We start from the raw sequence: 21,656 nt of genomic DNA, 5'->3' as shown, positions 1-21,656 counted from the left end.
AGGCCAGCACCTCCTTGAGGTCAGTCGCGGTCACGTGAGCGCCTGTCGGTGGAGGTTGTGGGGTTAGGGGTTGGTGGGGAAGGGAGGTGAGGAGAGGAGAGAGAAGGTAGGGAGTGAGAGATGGAGTGAGAGATGGAGTGAGAGATGGAGGGAGGTGAGGGGAGGGAAGGAGGTGAGGTGAGGTGAGGGAGGTGAGGTTAGGGGAGGGAGGGAGGTGAGGTGAGGGGAGGGAGGGGAGGGAGGGAGGGAGGGAGGGAGGTGAGGTGAGGTGAGGGGAGGGAGGTGAGGTGAGGGGAGGGAGGGGAGGGAGGGAGGGAGGGAGGTGAGGTGAGGTGAGGGGAGGGAGGTGAAGTTAGGGGAGGGAGGGAGGGAGGTGAGGGGAGGTGAGGTGAGGGGAGAGGAGGGAGGTGAGGAAGGGAGGTGAGGAGAAGGAAAATAAGGTAGGGAGTGAGAGATGGAGGGAGGTGAGGGAAGGAGGTGAGGGGAGGGTGGTGAGGTGAGGTGAGGGGAGGTAGGTGAGGTGAGGGGAGGGAGGGGAGGGAGGGTGGTGAGGTGAGGTGAGGGGAGGGAGGTGAGGTGAGGGGAGGGAGGGGAGGGAGGGTGGTGAGGTGAGGGGAGGGGAGGTGAGGTGAGGTGAGGGGTGGGGTGGTGAGGTGAGGGGAGGGAGGGGAGGAGGGAGGTGAGGTGAGGGGAGGGAGGGGAGGGAGGGAGGTGAGGTGAGGGGAGGGAGGTGAGAGAGGTGAGGGAGGGGAGGGAGTTGAGGTGAGGGGAGGGGAGGGAGTTGAGGTGAGGGGAGGGGAGGGAGTTGAGGTGAGGTGAGGTGAGGGAGGAAGGTAGCATTGTTCAGAAGGTGTTGTGGGGGTCACGCTGTGTGTGGTAGGTTGTGGTTCACACTGTGTAGTAGGTAGTGGATCACGCTGTACAGGAGGAGGTGGTGGGCTAGACCCCAGGCTGTCCGTGTTGTGGCTGAGCGAGCGCAGTGGGCCGCTTGGAGCTGTACCCAGGAGGCTGCACACGATGGACACGAGCCCCGTGCCCGCCCCCAGCTCCAGCACGGAGCGTCCCGCCAGCGGGTAGCGCTGCTGGTTGGCCTCCAGGAAGCGCGCCAGACGCACGCCCTGCGGTACCCGCACACACACACAGACACACACACACAACACAGCAACAACAACCGCCATTCGCCACTAAGTGGCGGTGACGTCACCACGACGCTTGTGCCAGGCCATGTGCACCTTGAGGCTACCACGTGAAGTGTCGAACGCCCGCTGGCAGGAGGTCACGGGGCAGACCCAGCAGGTGCCACGGGTCGACTGACTGAGATGACCGAGATGACTGGCCGATGCACCACCTGTGCCCCTTACTGTACCAACTTGCTGTGCTTTAGCCACCCGGCGCTCCGCTCGTTGTTGTGAGCGTCGCTCCTCCGCCCTCCGTTGTTGTTGGAGGGCGACTGCCTCCAACTGCCCAGTAGCGTCCTTCACGAGCCTCCTCCACAGAGGCCGATCTTGACAACCGCTGGTACCAGTCATCGGCAAGTCCACTCAGCTCCACGTCCTCCTGTACCACATCACTCCATCTCTTCTCTAGCCCGTGCCGTGCCCGTTTAGCCACGACCTCCCCAAGGGGGACACGGCCATCGGAGATCAGACTAAGGGGTAGCCTAGATTTGAAGCTTTCGTGACTGCAAGGATTCCTATTCTTAGGTGTTTTTTCGGTAAAGTCACGTAAGTAACAAAATTTAAATTAATAAAAGTAAAATAAAATAAAAATCACGACGTTCGGGGGAAACACCTCTCTACGGGGAGGAATTCCACCTATCTGTTAAAGTTTTTAACAGACAACGAGACAAGAAGTCGCAGCTTCTCGAGACGCTGGCCTTCCTCAAGAGATGCCGAGATAACAAGGTAATACCCATCGCTACAAGGACTGTTTTCTTGGAATTTCTCTTTACTTGATACAGCTATCGTGCTGTTCCACCTGAAGACGGAGGCTTGTGTTGCCTCCCGGGTAACCGCCAACCATCGGAGCCGGCCACACCACAGATCTACAGTTGCACGTTCTACCCCCCTTCTAGGCTGTACAATGCTCCAGAGCGACTCGCACCACCATCAGAGATCAGACAGCAGCCCCGCCGTAGACGAACGGCATTTTCGTGCTCTACCGATGGGTCTACAGAACGCACCCGCATCGCTCAATCAGCGATAACCGTCGGAGACAGCCACACCACAGTTCTAGAGCAGCTATACGTCCTACCCTGTAGACTGTACGATGCTCCAGACCCACGCACACCATGCCCGGCCACAGCTGTCAGAGGTCAGAGCCGGCCATACCATAGACGAACGGCAGTTGTGGGTGCTACCGATGGGTCTACAGAATGCACCGCATCTCTCGCTCAGCAGCAACCATCAGAAGCAGCCAAACCACAGTTCCAGAGCAGCTATACGTCCTAACCCCTAGACTATACGATACTCCAGCCCCATGCACACCAGGCCCGGCCACAGCCATCGGAGATCAGATACCGGACCCCACCGACCATCAGAGCCAGCCACACCACAGGCCTACAGCATTTGGCTCGCCCTACTCCCCTCTCGACTACACGATGCTTCCGGGCCCCACTCACACACCTTGCCACAGCCATCAGACCCGGCCATACCATAGAATAGACGAACGGCGGTTGTGCGTCCTACCGATGGGACTACAGGAGGCACGACATCTCCCCTCACTTAACCACAGGCATCACCGCGGATAGACGGCACTTATGAATTCTATACACCTTCTAGACTATACTAATGATCCAGACCCCACTCACACCTTGCCACAGCCATCAGACCCAGCCATACCATAGACGAACGGCGGTTGTGCGTACTACCGATGGGTCTATAGGAGGCACGACATCTCCCCTCACTTAACCACAAGCATCACCGCGGATAGATGGCACTTATGAATCCTATACCACTTTCTAGTCTTTGCGATACTCCCAGACCCCACTCACACCACGCCCGGCCACAGCAATCAGACCCGGCCATACCATAGGCGAATGGCGGTTGTGCGTACTACCGATGGGTATACAGGCGGCACGACATCTCCCCTCACTTAACCACAAGCATCACCGTGGATAGACGGCACTTATGAATTCTATACCATATTCTTAGGTTTTTTCGGTAAAGTCATGTAGGGGAAATTTTTTTATTTATTAATAATTTATTAATTTACATTTTTTTACTACGTGACTTTACCGAAAAAACCTAAGAATATGAATCCTTGCAGTCACGAAAGCTTCAAATCTAGAATTCTATACCACCTTCTAGACTATACAATGCTCTAGACCCCACTCACACCATGCCTGGCCACAGACATCAGACCTGGCCATACCATAGACCAGGGGTCGGCAACCTACGGCTCCGGAGCCGCATGCGGCTCTTTACGAGCTGCTTCTTGACGATGAGTACGTATGTACTCAGATGCATTGCGGCTCTTGAAATACTGAATTTTGTACCGAATTGGAAAGAAATGGCTCTTCTTGTTATTTTGGTTGCCGATCCCTGCCATAGACGAACGGCGGTTGTGCGTACTACCGATGGGTTTACAGGAGGCACGACATCTCCCCTCACTTAACCACAAGCATCACCGCAGATAGACGGCACTTATGAATCCTACCACTTTCTAGTCTATAGGATACTCCCAGACCCCACTCACACCACGCCCGGCCAAAGCCATCAGACCCGGCCATACCATAGGTGAACGGCGGTTGTGCGTCCTACCGATGGGACTGCAGGACGCACCACACCTCCTCTCACTCGGCAACAACCATCGGTGGCTGCCACACCACAGACTACTGCAATTATACGTTCCTATATCACCTTCTAGACTATGCGATGCCCCAGACTCCGCTCACACCATGCCCCCGGCCACAGCCATCAGTTCCAGCCATACCAATCAGTCAGATCTGCTGTTGATGCTGATGCTCCTAATGCTGATAGTGGTGGTGATTGTGGTGTTAGTGCTGGTGGTTGTAGTGGTTGTGGTGGTGGCTATGGTGGTAGTTGTGGTGATGGTTGTGATGGTTGTAGTGGTAGTAGTGGTGGTGGTGATGGTGGTGGCTGTGGTGGTGATTGTGGTAGTTGTGGTGGTTGTAGTTGTGGTTGTGGTGGTAGTTGTGGTGTTGGTTGTGGTGGTAGTTGTGGTGGTGGTTGTGGTGGTGGATGTGGTGGTTGTTGTGGTAGTGGTTGTGATGGTAGTGGTGGTGGTGGTGATGGTGGTGGCTGTGGTGGTGATTGTGATAGTTGTGGTGGTTGTAGTTGTGGTGGTGGTTGTGGTGGTAGTTGTGGTGGTGGCTGTGGTGGTAGCTCGGGTGGTGGTTGTGATGGTGGTTATGGTGGTAGTTGTGGTGGTGGTGGTTGTGGTGGTGGTAGTTGTGGTGGTGATTGTGGTGGTAGTTGTGGTGGTGGTTGTGATGGTGGTTGTGATGGTTGTAGTGGTAGTAGTGGTGGTGGTGCTGGTGGTGGCTGTGGTGGTGATTGTGATAGTTGTGGTGGTTGTAGTTGTGGTGGTGGTTGTGGTGGTAGTTGTGGTGGTGGCTGTGGTGGTAGTTGTGGTGTTGGTAGTGGCTGTGGTAGTTGTGGTGGTGGTTGTGGTGGTAGTTGTGGTGGTGGTTGTGATGGTAGTTGTGGTGGTGGTTGTGGTGGCAGTTGTGATGGTGGTTGTAGTGGTGGTGGTTGTGGTGGTTGCGGTGGTTGTGATGGTTGGTAGTGGTTGTGGTTATTGTTGTGGTGGTGGTGGTGGTGGCCACTCACGCTCTCACAAACCAACGATGCCACTCCGATCTCGTCCATGCATTCGGTGATTGTCACACTTTGTCCGGAAAACTGATATTTCTCTTTGGGAAACACCACGTCTCCCAGTATACACGCCCTGAGACACACAGAGACACACACAGAGAGTCAGAGAGACAGACAGACACACAGGGACACAGAGACACAGAGAAACAGAGAGACAAAGACACCGAGAGAGACAGAGACACAGAGAGACACACAGGAGTCAGAAAGATACACAGAGAGAGAGAGACAGAGAGACACAGAGACACAGAGACAGAGAGATACAGAGAGAGACACAGAGAGACACAGAGAGACACACAGAGAGACACATAGAGAGACACAGAGAGTCAGAGAGACAGAGAGAGACAGAAAGACAGAGAGACAAAGAGAGAGATGTGAGTGTGTGTGTCTGTGTGTGTGTGTCTGTGTGTGTGTGTCTGTGTGTGTGTGTCTGTGTGTGTGTGTCTGTGTGTGTGTGTCTGTGTGTGTGTGTCTGTGTGTGTGTCTGTGTGTGTGTGTCTGTGTGTGTGTGTGTCTGTGTGTGTGTGTGTCTGTGTGTGTGTGTGTGTGTGTGTCTGTGTGTGTGTCTGTGTGTGTGTCTGTGTGTGTGTGTCTGTGTGTGTGTCTGTGTGTGTGTGTCTGTGTGTGTGTGTCTGTGTGTGTGTGTCTGTGTGTGTGTCTGTGTACCTGTGAGTCATATCCGTGGAGCGCCTACACGTGGTGGTGATGAAGATGGTGGTGATTGTGGTGGTGATGGTGATGATTGTGGTGGTGATGGTGATGATCGTTGTGGTGATGGTGATGATCGTTGTGGTGATGGTGATGATCGTTGTGGTGATGGTGGTGATGGAGGTGGTGGTGGTGGTGGTGATGATGATTGTGGTGGTGAAAGTGGTGATGGCAGTGGTGATGGTGGTGATATTGGTGGTGATGGTGGTGGTGATAGTGCTGGTGGTGATGGTGGTGATGGTGGTGGTGATGGTGGTGGTGATGGTGGTGGTGATGGTGGTGGTGATGGTGGTGATGGTGGTGGTGATGGCTCGCCTGTGATTTGCACTGAAAACCACTGCACCCTTTAATAGCATCACACCACACCCTCATTCATTCATTCACTCATTCCTGACACACCCTCACTCATTCACTCACTCACTCCATACCCTCACTCATTCCTTACACACAATGACTCACTCCCTACCCACCCTCACTCATTCACTCACTCATTCCCTACACACTCTCACGCATTCATGAATTACCGATCTTTTATTCATTCACTCACTCCTTAGAGACTCGCACTCATCAATTAATTATTTAGAGGCACACTCTGACAATCACTCTAAAACTAAACCATGTCTTTATTGTCAACAGCTGGGAGACCCACAGAGACCCACAGAGACCCACAGAGACCCACAGAGACCCACAGAGACCACACAGTGACCCACAGAGACCCACAGAGACTCACAGAGACCCACAGAGACTCATACTCACAGAGACCCACAGAGACCCACAGAGACCCACAGAGACCCACAGAGATCCACAAAGACTCACAGAGACCCACAGAGACCCACAGAGACCCACAGAGATCCACAGAGACCCACAGAGACTTATACTCACAGAGACCCACAGAGACCCACACAGACTCACAGAGACCCACAGAGACCCACAGAGACCCATATTCATAGAGACCCACAGAGACTAACAGAGACCCACACAGACCCACATAGACCCACAGAAACTCAGAGAGACCCACAGAGACCCACAGAGACCCACAGAGGCCCACAGAGACCCACAGAGACACACAGAGACCCACAGAGACCCACAGAGGCCCACAGAGGCCCACAGAGACTCACAGAGACCCACAGAGACCCACAGAGGCCCACAGAGACCCACAGAGACCCACAGAGGCCCACAGAGACCCACAGAGACCCACAGAGGCCCACAGAGGCCCACAGAGACCCACAGAGACCCACAGACACCACACAGTGACCCACAGAGACCCACAGAGACCCACAGAGATCCACAGAGACCCACAGAGACTCACAGAGACCCACAGAGACTCATACTCACAGAGACTCACAGAGACCCACAGAGACCCACAGAGGCCCACAGAGACCCACAGAGACCCACAGAGACCCACAGAGACCCACAGAGGCCCACAGAGGCCCACAGAGACCCACAGAGCGCACACTAAAACTAAACCATGTTCATTGTCAACAGCTGTGAGTCCCCACTGAGCTACTGCAGAAGTCACCTGGACATCACAAAGTTGGTAGCAGCTTACACGAGTTCCTGAAAACATCATCATAATCATCATCTGAAGCCACGTGGACATCACAAAGTTGATATCAGCTTAGACAATTTCCTGATAATATCATCATCATCTGAAGCCACAAAGTTGATAGCAGCTTAGACAATTTCCTGATAATATCAACATCATCATCATCTGAAGCCGCCTGGCCACATCACAAAGTTGATAGCAGCTCAAACGAGTTCCTGATAATATCAACATCATCATCATCTGAAGCCACCTGGACATAACAAAGCTGATATCAGCTTAGACCAGTTTCTGATAATATCATCATCATCTGAACTGACCTGGCCACATCACAAAGTTGATATCAGCTTAGACAATTTCCTGATAATATCATCATCATCATCATCTGAAGCCACGTGGACATCACAAAGTTGTTAGCAACTTAGACAATTTCCTGATAATATCAACATCATCATCATCTGAAACCACCTGGACATCACAAAGTTGATAGCAGCTCAAACAAGTTCCTGAAAATACCATCATCATCATCTGAAGCCACCTGGTCACACCACAAAGTTGGTAGCAGCTCAAACGAGTTCCTGAAAATACCATCATCATCATCTGAAGCCACCTGGTCACACCACAAAGTTGGTAGCAGCTCAAACAAGTTCCTGAAAATACCATCATCATCATCTGAAGCCACCTGGTCACACCACAAAGTTGGTAGCAGCTCAAACGAGTTCCTGAAAATACCATCATCATCATCTGAAGCCACCTGGTCACACCACAAAGTTGGTAGCAGCTCAAACAAGTTCCTGAAAATACCATCATCATCATCTGAAGCCACCTGGTCACACCACAAAGTTGGTAGCAGCTCAAACGAGTTCCTGAAAATACCATCATCATCATCTGAAGCCACCTGGTCACACCACAAAGTTGGTAGCAGCTCAAACGAGTTCCTGAAAATACCATCATCATCATCTGAAGCCACCTGGTCACACCACAAAGTTGGTAGCAGCTCAAACGAGTTCCTGAAAATACCATCATCATCATCTGAAGCCACCTGGTCACACCACAAAGTTGGTAGCAGCTCAAACAAGTTCCTGAAAATACCATCATCATCATCTGAAGCCACCTGGTCACACCACAAAGTTGGTAGCAGCTCAAACGAGTTCCTGAAAATACCATCATCATCATCTGAAGCCACCTGGTCACACCACAAAGTTGGTAGGAGTTCCTGAAACCACTCATTACCCATCTATCATCCAATCTGAAGCCACCTGGTCACACCACACAGTTGGTAGCAGCTTCAAACAAGTTCCCTGAAAATACCATCATCATCATCTGAAGCCACCTGGTCACACCACAAAGTTGGTAGCAGCTCAAACGAGTTCCTGAAAATACCATCATCATCATCTGAAGCCACCTGGTCACACCACAAAGTTGGTAGCAGCTCAAACGAGTGGCCTGAATGACATCATCCATCATCTGAAGCCACCTGGTCACACCACAAAGTTGGTAGCAGCTCAAACAGTTCCTGAAAATACCATCATCATCATCTGAAGCCACCTGGTCACACCACAAAGTTGGTAGCAGCTCAAACGAGTTCCTGAAAATACATCATCATCATCTGAAGCCACCTGGTCACACCAAAGTTGGTAGCAGCTCAAACGAGTTCCTGAAACCATCATCATGTTGACCACAAAGTTGTAGCAGCTATACGAGTGCTGATGCCATCATCATCATCTGAAGCCACCTGGGTCACACCACAAAGTTGGTAGCAGCTTAAAACGAGTGGCTGATGCCATCATCATCATCTGAAGCCACTGGTCACACCACAAAAGTTGGTAGCAGCTCAACGAGTTCCTGAAAATACCATCATCATCATCTGAAGCCACCTGGTCCACATCACATCTGACAAAGTTGGTAGCAGCTTAAACGAGTGGCTGATGCCATCATCATCATCTGAAGCCACCTGGTCACACCACAAAGTTGGTAGCAGCTCAAACGAGTTCCTGAAAATACCATCATCATCATCTGAAGCCACCTGGTCACACCACAAAGTTGGTAGCAGCTTAAACGAGTGGCTGATGCCATCATCATCATCTGAAGCCACCTGGTCACACCACAAAGTTGGTAGCAGCTTAAACGAGTGGCTGATGCCATCATCATCATCTGAAGCCACCTGGTCACACCACAAAGTTGGTAGCAGCTTAAACGAGTGGCTGATGCCATCATCATCATCTGAAGCCACCTGGTCACACCACAAAGTTGGTAGCAGCTCAAACGAGTGCTGATGCCATCATCATCATCTGAAGCCACCTGGTCACACCACACAGTGGTAGCAGCTTAAACGAGTGGCTGGATGCCATCATCATTATCGCGGGGAAATTCACAGCGGCAGCCAAATGCTTTAAACAGCGCGGCTGTGACGTCGACTTCAATTGCGGAGGGAACGAATCCAGAGGACCCGGCAGAGTGTAGACACAGAGACAGGGAGACAGAGAGTGTAGACACAGAGACAGAGAGAGACAGAGTGTAGACACAGAGACACAGAGTGTACACACAGAGACAGAGAGACAGAGAGACACAGAGTGTAGACACAGAGACAGAGAGACAGAGAGTGTAGACACATCTACACAGTGACACAGAGTGTAGGACACAGAGACAGAGAGACAAAGAGACAACAGAGAAAGGAGAGACAGAGAGACAGAGAGACACAGAGTGTAGACACATCTACACAGTGACACAGAGTGTAGACACAGAGACAGAGAGACACAGAGAGAGAGAGACAGAGAGACACAGAGTGTAGACACAGAGACAGAGAGACACAGAGTGTAGACACAGAGACAGAGAGACAGAGAGACACAGAGAGAGAGAGAGACAGAGAGACAGAGAGACACAGAGTGTAGACACAGAGACAGAGACACAGAGTGTAGACACATCTACACAGTGACACAGAGTGTAGACACAGAGACAGAGAGACACATAGTGTAGACACATCTACACAGTGACACATGAGTGTAGACACAGAGACAGAGAGAGAGAGAGACAGAGAGACAGAGAGAGACAGAGTGTAGACACATCTACACAGTGACCACCACAAGGAGAGAGACAGAGAGACACAGAGAGACAGAAAGACCCACAAAGACCCACATAGACCCACAGGGACCCACACAGACTCACAGAGACTCACTGAAACCCACAGAGACCCACAGGAGACCCACAGAGACTCACTGAGACCCACAGAGACCCACAGAGACTCACAGAGACCCACACAGACTCACACAGACCTCACAGAGACTCACAGAGACTCACAGACCACACCACACAGAGACCCACAGAGACTCACAGAGACTCACAGAGACCCACAGTGACTCCACAGAGACCACAGAGACTCACAGAGACCCACAGAGACTCACAGAGACTCACAGAGACTCACAGAGACTCACATAGACCCACAGAGACTCACAGAGACCCACATAGACTCACAGAGACTCAACAGAGACTCACAGAGACTCACAGAGACCCACAGAGAACCCACAGAGACTCACAGAGACTGAGCTACGGGCCTCAGTTGGGACCTTACACCTCGTTACAATGAAACACAGGTTTAGTTCACACAGAATGAACGATCCCTCCCTCCCTCCATTCCTCCCTTCCTCCCTCTCCCCCCACTCCCCCCCTCCCTCCCCCTCCCCTCCCTCTCCTTCGCATCCTCTCCTCCCTCCCCCCTCTCATCCCTCCCACTCCCCCCTCCCTCTCCCCACCCTCTCCTCCCTCTCCCCTCCCTCTCCTCCCTCCCCATCCCCCTCTCTCCTTCCTCCCTCCCCCCCTCTCCTCCCTCCACACCTCTCCTCCCTCCCACCTCTCCTCCCTCCCATCCTCCCTCCCTCCCCTCTCATCCCTCTCCTCCCTCCCTCCCTCCCTCCTCTCCCCTCCCTCCTCCTCCCTCCATCTCCCCTCCCTCTCCTCCCCTCTCCTCCCTCTCCCCTCCCTCCCCTCTCCCCTCCCCTCCCTCTCCCCCCTCCTCTCCCCTCCCTCTCCTCCCTCTCCTCCCTCTCCCCTCCCTCCCTTCCCTCCCTCTCCTCCCTCCATCTCCCCTCCCTCTCCTCCCTCTCCTCCCTCTCCCCTCCCTCCCTCTCCCTCCCTCTCCTCCCTCCATCTCCCCTCCCTCTCCTCCCTCTCCTCCCTCTCCCCTCCCTCCCTTTCCCCTCCCTCCTCTCCCCTCCCTCTCCTCCCTCCATCTCCCCTCCCTCTCCTCCCTCTCCTCCCTCTCCCTCCCTCCCTCTCCCCTCCCTCTCCTCCCTCCATCTCCCCTCCCTCTCCTCCCCTCTCCTCCTCTCCTCCCTCTCCCCTCCCTCCCTCTCCCCTCCCTCCCTCTCCCCCTCCCTCTCCCCTCCATCTCCCTCCCTCTCCTCCCTCCCCCTCTTCCTCCCTCTCCCCTCCCTCTCCTCCCTCCATCTCCCCTCCCTCTCCTCCCTCTCCTCCCTCTCCCCTCCCTCCTCTCCTCCCTCTCATCCCTCTCCCCTCCCTCCCCTCCCTCCCCTCCCTCCCCTCCCTCCCCTCCCTCCCCTCCCTCTCCTCCCTCTCCTCCCTCTCCTCCCTCTCCTCCCTCTCCCCTCCCTGTCCTCCCTCTCCCCTCCCTCCCTCCCCCCTCTCATCCCTCCCTCTCCCCTCCCTCTCCTCCCTCTCCTCCCTCTCCCATCCCTCCCCTCCCTCTCCCCTCCCTCCCCTCCCTCTCCATTCATTCCGTGCCCGATTCCACTCGGGAAAGCGACCCGACTAGTGGCCTCTGGAGAAGGATCGAAGGATCTGGTTCGGGTGATAGACTCGTTCCGAATGAAGTCATCGCCATCATCACCAACATTATCATCACCATCATCATCACTATCATCATCACCATCATCATCACCATCATCATCACCACCATCATCATCACCATCATCATCGCCATCATCACTACCATCATCATCACCACTATCATCATCACTATCATCATCACCACCATCATCATCACCACCATCATGATCACTACCATCATCATCACCATCATCATCACCATCATCACCATCATCATCACCATCATCATCACCATCATCACCACCATCATCATCGTCGTCGATGATGATGACACATACCCACAGACACACGCACACACACACAGACACACACAGACAGAGACACAAAGATAAAGGCACACAAACACAGAGACACACACACCCGAGACAGCTTTCTTTAGAGCCTAGTCTCACATGTAAATGCTTACCCCGAGATCTCATACTCTGATGGTGCATTGTCCCTGAGTTGTGCGCCTTTTGGCGTCATCTGGTCCAACACCATGTGAGACTAGGCTCTAAGAAAAGCTGTCTCGGGTGTGGACCAATCAACTTCAAGGACAGTGCATACATGATCAGAGTTGTGTGTTTTGTTTGCATTCCGACCGCAGGTATTGTGGTCAATTGCAAACATGACTCCTTGTAAAAAAGGTGTCAGTTTAGTTGCCAGATAAAAGGGTAAAAAACCAATTATCATAACCCAGGATGCGTTTTTTTTTTATCAAGGGGGCATTAAAAGAGGAGCCCGAAACGGTCCAAGTCAGTTTCTCCTCTTCAACATCTCGGCCGCCAAGACCGTCCCCGCCTCCATGAGCCGCTCACAGCATCGGCGCCATGCCAGCGAGTGCCGCTACGAGGCAGTGGACGGCAGAGGTCGCAAACGGGTTTTGATTCCTTACCCGTACCCGGCCGCAACCGGGGTCGCAAATGGGTACCCGTACCCGGCCGGGTACAGGTACCCGTTCCCTACCCGTACCCTACCCGAAATGAGTGACAAACGGTTACTCACCGGTGACTCACGGTCTACCCGTATCCGTACCCGGCCGCACCAGGGTCGCAAACGACTACCCGGCTACCCGTACCCGGCCGGGCACGGGTAGGGTACGGGTATCGGGTAGGGTACGGGTATCGGGTACCCGATTGCGACCTCTGGGATGAAGCCATGTTGCAGGCGCGGGTGGGTTGATTCTAGGAACTTGAATTGTGAGAAGAGACAAGACGTTGGGAAATGAGTGACAAACGGTGACTCACCGGTGACTCACGGCCTACCCGTACCCGGCCGCACCAGGGTCGCAAACGGCTACCCGGGTATCGGGTAGGGTACGGGTATCGGGTACCCGGTTGCGACCTCTGGTGGACGGACGAGGCTTGTTTGGCGTCATCCTCCCTCCGACTCTCCACAGATCCCGAGCGACGCCGTGAGTACGGCCGCGAGGTGCGTGGCAGGGCGAGCGGGTTCTCGGGGACTCGGGTGGCGGGAGGCAAGGCTCCGCTCGCGGGGAACATCATTCCCTCCGGGTTTGCAGCGTGAAATCAACGTTAGCACAGAGCCCTCGGTGTGGGCGGGTCTTGGTGCTGGTGGTGGGTAGCGCATAACCGCCCGCAGGAGCGTGTTGACGCGGCTGCTTTAGAGCGAGTCTTGGTGCTGGTGGTGGGTAGAGCATAACCGCCCGCAGGAGCGTGTTGGCGCGGCCGCTTTAGAGCGAGTCTTGGTGCTGGGTAGTGCATAACCGCCCGCAGGAGCGTGTTGACGCGGCCGCTTTAGAGCGAGTCTTGGTGCTGGGTAGTGCATAACCGCCCGCAGGAGCGTGTTGACGCGGCTGCTTTAGAGCGAGTCTTGGTGCTGGGTAGTGCATAACCGCCCGCAGAAGCGTGTTGACGCGGCTGCTTTAGAGCGAGTCTTGGTGCTGGGTAGCGCATAACCGCCCGCAGGAGCGTGTTGACGCGGCTGCTTTAGAGCGAGTCTTGGTGCTGGGTAGTGCATAACCGCCCGCAGGAGCGTGTTGACGCGGCTGCTTTAGAGCGAGTCTTGGTGGTGGGTAGTGCATAACCGCCCGCAGGAGCGTGTTGGAGCGGCTGCTTTAGAGCGAGTCTTGGTGGTGGGTAGTGCATAACCGCCCGCAGGAGCGTGTTGACGCGGCTGCTTTAGAGCGAGTCTTGGTGCTGGGTAGAGCATAACCGCCCGCAGGAGCGTGTTGACGCGGCTGCTTTAGAGCGAGTCTTGGTGCTGGGTAGCGCATAACCGCCCGCAGGAGCGTGTTGACGCGGCTGCTTTAGAGCGAGTCTTGGTGCTGGGAAGCGCATAACCGCCCGCAGGAGCGTGTTGGCACGGCTGCTTAAGAGCGAGTCTTGGTGCTGGGTAGCGCATAACCGCCCGCAGGAGCGTGTTGGCGCGGCTGCTTTAGAGCGAGTCTTGGTGCTGGGTAGTGCATAATTGCCCGCAGGAGCGTGTTGACGCGGCCGCTTTAGAGCGAGTCTTGGTGCTGGGTAGCGCATAACCGCCCGCAGGAGCGTGTTGGCGCGGCTGCTTTAGAGCGAGTCTTGGTGCTGGGTAGTGCATAACCGCCCGCAGAAGCGTGTTGACGCGGCTGCTTTAGAGCGAGTCTTGGTGCTGGGTAGTGCATAACCGCCCGCAGAAGCGTGTTGACGCGGCCGCTTTAGAGCGAGTCTTGGTGCTGGGTAGCGCATAACCGCCCGCAGGAGCGTGTTGGCGCGGCTGCTTTAGAGCGAGTCTTGGTGCTGGGTAGCGCATAACCGCCCGCAGGAGCGTGTTGACGCGGCTGCTTTAGAGCGAGTCTTGGTGCTGGGTAGTGCATAACCGCCCGCAGGAGCGTGTTGACGCGGCTGCTTTAGAGCGAGTCTTGGTGCTGGGTAGCGCATAACCGCCCGCAGGAGCGTGTTGACGCGGCTGCTTTAGAGCGAGTCTTGGTGGTGGGTAGTGCATAACCGCCCGCAGGAGCGTGTTGACGCGGCTGCTTTAGAGCGAGTCTTGGTGCTGGGTAGTGCATAACCGCCCGCAGGAGCGTGTTGACGCGGCCGCTTTAGAGCGAGTCTTGGTGCTGGGTAGTGCATAACCGCCCGCAGGAGCGTGTTGACGCGGCCGCTTTAGAGCGAGTCTTGGTGCTGGGTAGTGCATAACCGCCCGCAGGAGCGTGTTGACGCGGCCGCTTTAGAGCGAGTCTTGGTGCTGGGTAGTGCATAACCGCCCGCAGGAGCGTGTTGGAGCGGCTGCTTTAGAGCGAGTCTTGGTGCTGGGTAGCGCATAACCGCCCGCAGGAGCGTGTTGGAGCGGCTGCTTTAGAGCGAGTCTTGGTGCTGGGTAGTGCATAACCGCCCGCAGGAGCGTGTTGACGCGGCTGCTTTAGAGCGAGTCTTGGTGCTGGGTAGCGCATAACCGCCCGCAGAAGCGTGTTGACGCGGCCGCTTTAGAGCGAGTCTTGGTGCTGGGTAGTGCATAACCGCCCGCAGGAGCGTGTTGACGCGGCCGCTTTAGAGCGAGTCTTGGTGCTGGGTAGCGCATAACCGCCCGCAGAAGCGTGTTGGCACGGCCGCTTTAGAGCGAGTCTTGGTGCTGGGTAGTGCATAACCGCCCGCAGGAGCGTGTTGGCACGGCCGCTTTAGAGCGAGTCTTGGTGCTGGGTAGTGCATAACCGCCCGCAGAAGCGTGTTGGAGCGGCTGCTTTAGAGCGAGTCTTCGTGCTGGGTAGAGCATAACCGCCCGCAGAAGCGTGTTGGCGCGGCTGCTTTGGAGCGAGTCTTGGTGCTGGGTAGAGCATAACCGCCCGCAGGAGCGTGTTGACGCGGCTGCTTTAGAGCGAGTCTTGGTGCGGGGTAGCGCATAACCGCCCGCAGAAGCGTGTTGACGCGGCTGCTTTAGAGCGAGTCTTGGTGGTGGGTAGCGCATAACCGCCCGCAGGAGCGTGTTGACACGGCTGCTTTAGAGCGAGTCTTGGTGCGGGGTAGCGCATAACCGCCCGCAGAAGCGTGTTGACGCGGCTGCTTTAGAGCGAGTCTTGGTGCGGGGTAGAGCATAACCGCCCGCAGAAGCGTGTTGACGCGGCTGCTTTAGAGCGAGTCTTGGTGGTGGGTAGCGCATAACCGCCCGCAGGAGCGTGTTGACGCGGCTGCTTTAGAGCGAGTCTTGGTGCTGGGTAGCGCATAACCGCCCGCAGGAGCGTGTTGACACGGCTGCTTTAGAGCGAGTCTTGGTGCGGGGTAGCGCATAACCGCCCGCAGGAGCGTGTTGACGCGGCTGCTTTAGAGCGAGTCTTGGTGGTGGGTAGTGCATAACCGCCCGCAGGAGCGTGTTGGAGCGGCTGCTTTAGAGCGAGTCTTGGTGGTGGGTAGTGCATAACCGCCCGCAGGAGCGTGTTGACGCGGCTGCTTTAGAGCGAGTCTTGGTGCTGGGTAGAGCATAACCGCCCGCAGGAGCGTGTTGGAGCGGCTGCTTTAGAGCGAGTCTTGGTGGTGGGTAGCGCATAACCGCCCGCAGGAGCGTGTTGGAGCGGCTGCTTTAGAGCGAGTCTTGGTGCTGGGTAGAGCATAACCGCCCGCAGGAGCGTGTTGACGCGGCTGCTTTAGAGCGAGTCTTGGTGCTGGGTAGTGCATAACCGCCCGCAGGAGCGTGTTGGCGTGGCTGCTTTAGAGCGAGTCTTGGTGCTGGGTAGCGCATAACCGGCCGCTAGCGTCAGCTGTAGTGCGTGTTAAGAGGAAACCGCTTGCAGGTGCAGGTGCGGTCGTACAGCTGCGTGCTGCGTTGGGGTGAGCGTCGGTGTGTTCGCGAGCGAGGACTCGCTCCGTACTGCGGCGAGCCGGTAGTTCAGTTCAGAATCACCCGGTCGGCGGGGACGGAGGGGGCCGATCGACGCGGTGGAGGAGGAGGCTCGTGAAGGACGCTGCTGCTGGGCAGTTGGAGGCAGTCGCCCTCCAGCAACAACGGAGGGCGGAGGAGCGACGCTCACAACAACGAGCGGAGCGTCGGGTGGCTAAAGCACAGCAAGTTGGTACAGTAGGGGGCACAGGTGGTGCATCAGCCAGTCATCTCGGTCATCTCGGTCAGTCGACCCGTGGCACCTGCTGGGTCTGCCCCGTGACCTCCTGCCAGCGGGCGTTCGACACTTCACGTGGTAGCCTCAAGGTGCACATGGCCTGGCACAAGCGTCGTGGTGACGTCACCGCCACTTAGTGGAGAATGGCCGTTGTTGTTATTGTATGAGTGTGTGTATGTGTGTGCATGTGTGTGTGTATGAGTGTGTGTATGTGTATGAGTGTGTGTATGAGTGTGTGTATGAGTGTGTGAGTGTATGTGTGTAAGTTTGTAAGAGTGTGTGTATGTGTGTGTATGAGTGTGTGCATGTATGTGTATGTATGAGTCTGTGTATGTGTGTGTATGTGTGTAAGTATGTATGTGTGTGTATGAGTGTGTGTGTGTAAGTATGTGTGTGTGTGTATGAGTGTGTGTGTGTATGTGTGTGTGTGTATGAGTGTGTGTGTGTGTATAAGTGTGTGTGTGTATGAGTGTGTGTGTAAGTATGTGTGTGTGTATGTGTTACTAAAAATACCTCAGTCAACACACCCTCCTAGTGACCCCAATTGACATCATGGTCAAGGATTAGCATCGTCTCTTCAATGTTATCATTCAGCTCTCAATCCTGGACGCTGCCCAGCTAGTATCAAATTTTGTGGGTCTCTATGGGTCTTTTATGGCATCTGTGGGTCTCTGTGGGTCTCTGTGAGTCTGTGTGGGTCTGTGTGTGTATGTGTGTGTATGAGTGAGTGTGTGTGTATGTGTGTGTATGTGTGTGTATGAGTGAGTGTGTATGAGTGAGTGTATGTGTGTATGAGTGAGTGTATGTGTGTATGAGTGAGTGTATGAGTGAGTGTATGTGTGTATGGATTAATGAGTGTATGAGTGTATGAATGTGTGTATGAGTGAGTGTGTATGAGTGAGTGTATGTGTGTATGTATGTGTGTATGAGTGAGTGTGTATGAGTGAGTGTATGTGTGTATGAGTGAGTGTATGTGTGTATGAGTGAGTGTATGAGTGAGTGTATGTGTGTATGGATTAATGAGTGTATGAGTGTATGAATGTGTGTATGAGTGAGTGTGTATGAGTGAGTGTGTATGAGTGAGTGTATGTGTGTATGAGTGAGTGTATGTGTGTGTATGAGTGAGTGTATGTGTGTGTATGAGTGAGTGTATGTGTGTGTATGAGTGAGTGTGTATGAGTGAGTGTGTATGAGTGAGTGTGTATGAGTGAGTGTATGTGTGTATGAGTGAGTGTATGTGTGTGTATGAGTGAGTGTATGTGTGTGTATGAGTGAGTGTGTATGAGTGAGTGTATGAGTGAGTGTATGAGTGTGTGTATGAGTGTGTGTATGTGTATGTGTGTATGAGTGTGTGTATGAGTGTGTGTATGTGTATGTGTGTATGTGTGTTACTAAGTTTAACTCTTGCTAAGTTAAACACCCTCTTCCACTAATGACCCCCGCTGACATCATGGTTAAGGATTAGCATCGCCTCGTCAATGTTATCATTCAGCTTTCCATCCTGGCTGCTGCCCAGCGAGTCTCAAATTCTGTGGGTCTCTATGGGTCTTCGATGGTATCTGTGGGTCTCAGTGGGTCTCTGTGGGTCTCTGTGGGTCTATGTGAGTCTCTATGGGTCTCTGTGGGTCTATGTGAGTCTCTATGGGTCTCTGTGGGTCTCAGTGGGTCTCAGTGGGTCTCTGTGGGTTTCTGTGGGTATGTGTTGGTCTCTATGGGTCTCTACGGGTCTCTGTGGTTGTATGTGAGTCTCTGTGTGTTTCTGTGTGGTGAGTCTGTGGGTCTCTGTGGGTCTCAGTGGGTGTCTATGGGTCTCTGTGGGTTGCTGTGGGTATGTGTTGGTCTTTATGGGTCTCTACGGGTCTCTGTGGTTGTATGTGAGTCTCTGTGTGTTTCTGTGTGGTGAGTCTGTGGGTCTCTGTGTGGTGAGTCTGTGGGTCTCTGTGTGGTGAGTCTGTGGGTCTCTGTGTGGTGAGTCTGTGGGTCTCTGTGTGGTGAGTCTGTGGGTCTCTGTGTGGTGAGTCTGTGGGTCTCTGTGTGGTGAGTCTGTGGGTCTCTGTGTGGTGAGTCTGTGGGTCTCTGTGTGGTGAGTCTTTGGTGATTGTGAGAAGGATTGAGGGCACCACAGGACAGGAAATTGAGCCTCAAGGGGGAGGGGGGAGGTGTGAGAGTGTCGGCTATTTAAAGTGGAGGGGCGGGGGTGTGTGGTGTGTGTGTGTAGTGTGTGTAGTGTAGCGTGTGTAGTGTAGTGTGTGTGTGTAGTGTGTGTGTAGTGTGTGTGTGTAGTGTGTGTGTAGTGTGTGGTGTAGTGTGTGTGTGTAGTGTGTGTAGTGTAGTGTGTGTAGTGTGTGTAGTGGGTAGTGTGTGTGTAGTGTGTGTAGTGTGTGTAGTGTGTGTGTGTAGTGTGTGTGTAGTGTGTGTAGTGTGTGTGTAGTGTGTGTAGTGTGTGTGTAGTGTGTGTAGTGTGTGTGTAGTGTGTGTAGTGTGTGTGTAGTGTGTGTGTAGTGTGTGTAGTGTGTGTGTAGTGTGTGTAGTGTGTAGTGTGTGTGTAGTGTGTGTAGTGTGTGTAGTGTGTGTGTGTGTAGTGTGTGTAGTGTGTGTGTAGTGTGTGTGTGTAGTGTGTGTGTGTAGTGTGTGTGTAGTGTGTGTGTGTAGTGTGTGTAGTGTGTGTGTAGTGTGTGTAGTGTGTGTGTGTAGTGTGTGTGTAGTGTGTGTGTAGTGTGTGTAGTGTGTGTGTAGTGTGTGTGTAGTGTGTGTGTGTAGTGTGTGTGTAGTGTGTGTGTGTAGTGTGTGTGTGTAGTGTGTGTGTGTAGTGTGTGTAGTGTGTGTAGTGTGTGTGTGTAGTGTGTGTGTAGTGTGTGTGTAGTGTGTGTAGTGTGTGTAGTGTGTGTAGTGTGTGTAGTGGGTAGTGTGTGTGTAGTGTGTGTAGTGTGTGTGTAGTGTGTGTAGTGTGTGTGTAGTGTGTGTAGTGTGTGTAGTGTGTAGTGTGTGTAGTGTGTGTGTAGTGTGTGTAGTGTGTGTGTAGTGTGTGTAGTGTGTGTAGTGTGTGTAGTGTGTGTGTAGTGTGTGTGTGTAGTGTGTGTGTAGTGTGTGTAGTGTGTGTGTAGTGTGTGTAGTGTGTGTAGTGTGTGTGTAGTGTGTGTAGTGTGTGTGTAGTGTGTGTGTGTAGTGTGTGTAGTGTGTGTAGTGTATGTAGTGTGTGTGTAGTGTGTGTAGTGTGTGTGTAGTGTGTGTGTGTAGTGTGTGTGTAGTGTGTGTGTGTAGTGTGTGTGTAGTGTGTGTGTAGTGTGTGTGTGGTGTGTGTAGTGTGTGTAGTGTGTGTGTAGTGTAGTGTGTGTAGTGTGTGTAGTGTGTGTAGTGTGTGTGTGGTGTGTGTGTAGTGTGTGTGTAGTGTGTGTAGTGTGTGTGTAGTGTGTGTAGTGTGTGTAGTGTGTGTGTAGTGTGTGTGTAGTGTGTGTAGTGTGTGTGTGGTGTGTGTAGTGTGTGTATGTAGTGTGTGTGTGTGTAGTGTGTGTAGTGCGTGTGTTGTGTGTGTAGTGTGTGTGTAGTGTGTGTGTGTAGTGTGCGTGTAGTGTGTGTAGTGTGTGTGTAGTGTGTGTGTGGTGTGTGTGTAGTGTGTGTAGTGTGTGGTGTGTGTGTGTAGTGTGTGTGTGTGTAGTGTGTGTGTGTAGTGTGTGTGTGTGTAGTGTGTGTGTGTGTAGTGTGTGTGTAGTGTGTGTGTGTAGTGTGTGTGTGGTGTGTGTAGTGTGTGTAGTGTGTGTGTAGTGTGTGTAGTGTGGTGTGTGTGTAGTGCACCACCACTTCCCACACAGTGCGCTAACCACTGCACCACCACTCCCCACACACACACAGTGTGCTAACCACTGCACCACCACTCCCCACGCACACACACAGTGCGCTAACCACTGCACCACCACTCCCCACACACACACACAGTGCGATAACCACTGCACCACCACTCCCCACACACACACACAGCGCGCTAACCACTGCACCACCACTCCCCACACACACACAGTGTGCTAACCACTGCACCACCACTCCCCACACACACACACAGTGCGCTAACCACTGCACCACCACTCCCCACACACACACACAGTGCGATAACCACTGCACCACCACTCCCCACACACACACAGTGTGCTAACCACTGCACCACCACTCCCCACACACACACACAGTGCGCTAACCACTGCACCACCACTCCCCACACACACACACAGTGCGCTAACCACTGCACCACCACTCCCCACACACACACACAGTGCGCTAACCACTGCACCACCACTCCCCACACACACACAGTGCGCTAACCACTGCACCACCACTCCCCACACACACACACAGTGCGCTAACCACTGCACCACCACTCCCCCCACACACACACAGTGTGCTAACCACTGCACCACCACTCCCCACACACACACACAGCGCGCTAACCACTGCACCACCACTCCCCACACACACACAGTGTGCTAACCACTGCACCACCACTCCCCCCACACACACACAGTGCGATAACCACTGCACCACCACTCCCCCCACACACACACACAGTGCGCTAACCACTGCACCACCACTCCCCACACACACACACAGTGCGCTAACCACTGCACCACCACTCCCCCCACACACACACACAGTGCGCTAACCACTGCACCACCACTCCCCACACACACACAGTGCGCTAACCACTGCACCACCA

The 21,656-nt window shown here is 54.0% G+C and overlaps 1 protein-coding gene across 1 annotated transcript in view; it reads right to left on the bottom strand.

Moving 5' to 3' along the window:
• LOC144955599 (protein-lysine methyltransferase METTL21E-like) overlaps nucleotides 1-2,188 on the bottom strand; it is an 18,498-nt gene extending 16,310 nt beyond the window's left edge. Inside the window, exons 1-3 of the mRNA XM_078885771.1 lie at nucleotides 2,183-2,188; nucleotides 1,001-1,118; nucleotides 11-42 (exon numbers count right to left, since the gene is read on the bottom strand). Coding sequence (XP_078741897.1) covers nucleotides 11-42; nucleotides 1,001-1,118; nucleotides 2,183-2,188 — 156 coding nt within the window. The remainder of the gene's footprint in view (nucleotides 1-10; nucleotides 43-1,000; nucleotides 1,119-2,182) is intronic.
• Between the last annotated feature and the right edge of the window lie 19,468 nt (nucleotides 2,189-21,656).

Source organism: Lampetra fluviatilis, unplaced genomic scaffold, assembly GCF_964198595.1.
Source record: "Lampetra fluviatilis unplaced genomic scaffold, kcLamFluv1.1 SCAFFOLD_168, whole genome shotgun sequence".
NCBI lineage: Eukaryota > Metazoa > Chordata > Hyperoartia > Petromyzontiformes > Petromyzontidae > Lampetra > Lampetra fluviatilis.
Note: the sequence above shows the minus strand (reverse complement) of the source record. Positions and strands in the feature narration are given on the sequence as shown.